General features: G+C 59.7%; 1 protein-coding gene across 2 annotated transcripts in view; it reads left to right on the forward strand.

Moving 5' to 3' along the window:
- Positions 1–2,852, forward strand: part of PLCB3 (phospholipase C, beta 3 (phosphatidylinositol-specific)) — a 16,723-nt gene that overhangs the window by 6,219 nt on the left and 7,652 nt on the right. Inside the window, exons 11-14 of one of the 2 annotated variants that reach the window (XM_011993478.1) lie at positions 841–1,081; positions 1,246–1,330; positions 1,419–1,597; positions 2,370–2,457. In XM_011993478.1, coding sequence (XP_011848868.1) covers positions 841–1,081; positions 1,246–1,330; positions 1,419–1,597; positions 2,370–2,457 — 593 coding nt within the window. Of the gene's footprint in view, positions 1–840; positions 1,082–1,245; positions 1,331–1,418; positions 1,606–2,251; positions 2,458–2,852 lie in introns of both variants that reach the window. The other variant, XM_011993479.1, reaches the window with a different exon arrangement.

Genomic DNA, 2,852 nt, shown 5'->3' on the forward strand with positions numbered 1-2,852 from the left:
AAAAAAAAAAAAAAACAGAAAGGAAGCTGGAGGGGGCAGGGTGCAGAGTGCTGGGGATAGGTGCCTGTTAAGAGAGGGAGAGCAAGGCAAGCTAGGCCCAGGGACCCAGAGGCACTTGGATTCATCCTGAGTGGGAGGGAGAGGCCTTTTGGAGGGTGAAGCAGAAGAGGTGATGTGACCTGATATGATATGTTCTTAGCAGGATGATGCCAGGTGCTCTGTAGAGACTGGATTCAGGCCAGGAGCAGTGACTCACACCTGTAATCCCAGCACTTTGAGAGGCTGAGGTGTGTGGATCACCTGAGGTCACGAGTTTGAGACCAGCCTGGCCAACATGGTGAAACCCTGTCTCTACTAAAAATACCAAAATTAGCCAGGCATAGTGGTGGGCGCCTGTAATCCCAGCTACTAGGGAGGCTGAGGCAGGAGAATCGCTTGAACCAAGGAGGCGGAGGTTGCAGTGAGCCAAGGTCCTGCCACCGCACTCCAGCCTGGGCGACCGAGTGAGATTCGGTCTCAGAAAAAAAAAAAAAAAGACAGAGAGATTGGATTGGAGGCAGGGAGGCCTGAGTCTTTCACACAGGAAGTGGTGTGAGCTGTGCCAGGGCCGAGATGGGTGGAGGGAGGGAGGAGAGGGGGCGATTGTTGAGTCAGTGGGGAGCTATAGTGAGCCTCAGGGATGACTCCCCCAGCTCACGCTGGTGGGATGGTCAGGTGGTGGGTATCCGTCTGAGAGATGGAGAGCCCTCTGCAAATCCAGCATGGCCTGGTTCTGGGTGGGGCCGGGATGGTGAGGAGCTGGGCTGGTGGGCGGCCTTGGTGACAGAGCCTTGCCCCCAGCTGGGCAGCTGGCCGGGACCTCGTCGGTGGAGATGTACCGCCAGGTGCTGCTGTGGGGCTGCCGCTGTGTGGAGCTGGATGTGTGGAAAGGACGGCCACCCGAGGAGGAACCCTTCATCACCCATGGCTTCACCATGACCACGGAGGTGCCTCTGCGCGACGTGCTGGAGGCCATTGCCGAGACTGCCTTCAAGACCTCGCCCTACCCCGTCATCCTCTCCTTCGAGAACCACGTGGACTCGTGAGTGAGCCCCTGGCATGAAACCCCATGGACCCAGGGACAGCCCTCCCGCCTCAGCGCTGTTGGACTGCTCAGGGACCTCCAACCCTGTGAACCGCCACTGACCTGTCCTGTAGACCCCAGCTTCCCCTAGGGACCTCTGACCTCTGACCTCGGCTCCGCAGGGCAAAGCAGCAGGCAAAGATGGCTGAGTACTGCCGCTCCATCTTTGGAGATGCGCTACTCATCGAGCCTCTGGACAAGTACCCGGTACGGGGGCTCAGAGCGAGGGTGGGGGTATGCGGGCCACGGTGCTGTGGACCTGGACCAGGGCCCTGACTCGTCCATGCCTGCCCAGCTGGCCCCAGGTGTTCCCCTGCCCAGCCCCCAGGACCTGATGGGCCGTATCCTGGTGAAGAACAAGAAGCGGCACAGACCCAGCACAGGTGGCCCAGACAGCGCTGGGCGCAAGCGGCCGCTGGAGCAGAGCAATTCGGCCCTGAGCGAGAGCTCCGCTGCCACTGAGCCCTCCTCCCCGCAGCTTGGTAGGCCCCAGCCTGGCCTGCCACCCTGACCTGACCCCAGCCTCTGGCCTCATGCTGTCGGCGCAGTGACACTTCATCCCAGACCCCCAGCCCACCCTCCCGCCTCGCTGTGCACTTGCTCCCACAACTGGCCTCTCTCCTCACCACCTGTTGGCTGGTGTGGGGCCTCTGACCCCTGACCTCAGGTGCATGCCTCACCGAGCTGCATTGAGTCCACCTGCCCAGTTAGTTATCATTTCAGCTCACCTCTGACCTCTTACCCCTGACGATTCACCTCACTATGCCCCCTCCTTAGACATGGCTCTGACTTACCCGTGACCTGTAACCCCTCTGTGTCATCTCTTACCCCGCTATTAAGGCTGTGGTACCCTACTTCCTGACTTCTCACCCTACTGAACCACCCTATCTGCCTCCTTGCTGAATATCACCCCAGACCTTTACCTTTGACCTATGACCCCTCTCAACCACTACTGGATTTAATACTGTCTGACCCCTGACCTCTTGGCCTCTCCCCAAGCCACACTTCTCTGAGAGTACCCCTTGAATTCCCCACTGAGTCACCTGCACACACTGGGAAAAACCCCTCCACGCTTCCTAAGCAGCTGTGTGGTCCTGACCCCTGACCTTGTGGCCCTGTCCTCTGCAGGGTCGCCCAGCTCTGACAGCTGCCCAGGCCTGAGCAACGGGGAGGAGGGGGCCCTTGAGAAGCCCAGCCTGGAGCCTCGGAAGTCTTTGGGTGAGGAGGGCCTGAACCGGGGCCCCTATGCTCTTGGACCTGCTGACCGTGAGGATGAGGAGGAAGATGAGGAAGAGGAGGAGCAGACAGACCCCAAAAAGCCGACCACAGATGAGGTCAGGCCCAGAGGGCGGGCAAGTCGGGGAGGTAGCATCTATTTACCTCCCAAGCAGTTTATTACCTCCACTGGGGGCTGAGGGTCTGACCACCAACAAGACCGACATCACCCTGCGCCCTGGGGCTCAGTGTGGGTGTGAGTGAAGGTGGGAGGAGGGGTCTTCAGTCATCAGAAATGGAAACAAGCATACAGTTCTCCTGGTGATGTGGCCTGGGAGGTGCGAGTTAGGGCACAGAACTGGCAGAGGGCAGCCCTAGGCAGGGAGGTGGGGCTGGCAGAGCTCAGGAAGGGGGACAGCATGTGCAAAGGTCCTAGGGCAGAGCCAGGGGGTGCAGGAGCGGGGAGCATTGTCATGGGGAGCGTTGAGTAGCTGTGAGGAGTGGTATAGAAAAA

Source organism: Mandrillus leucophaeus, unplaced genomic scaffold (assembly GCF_000951045.1).
Source record: "Mandrillus leucophaeus isolate KB7577 unplaced genomic scaffold, Mleu.le_1.0 Scaffold43, whole genome shotgun sequence".
In the NCBI taxonomy this organism is placed as follows: domain Eukaryota; kingdom Metazoa; phylum Chordata; class Mammalia; order Primates; family Cercopithecidae; genus Mandrillus; species Mandrillus leucophaeus.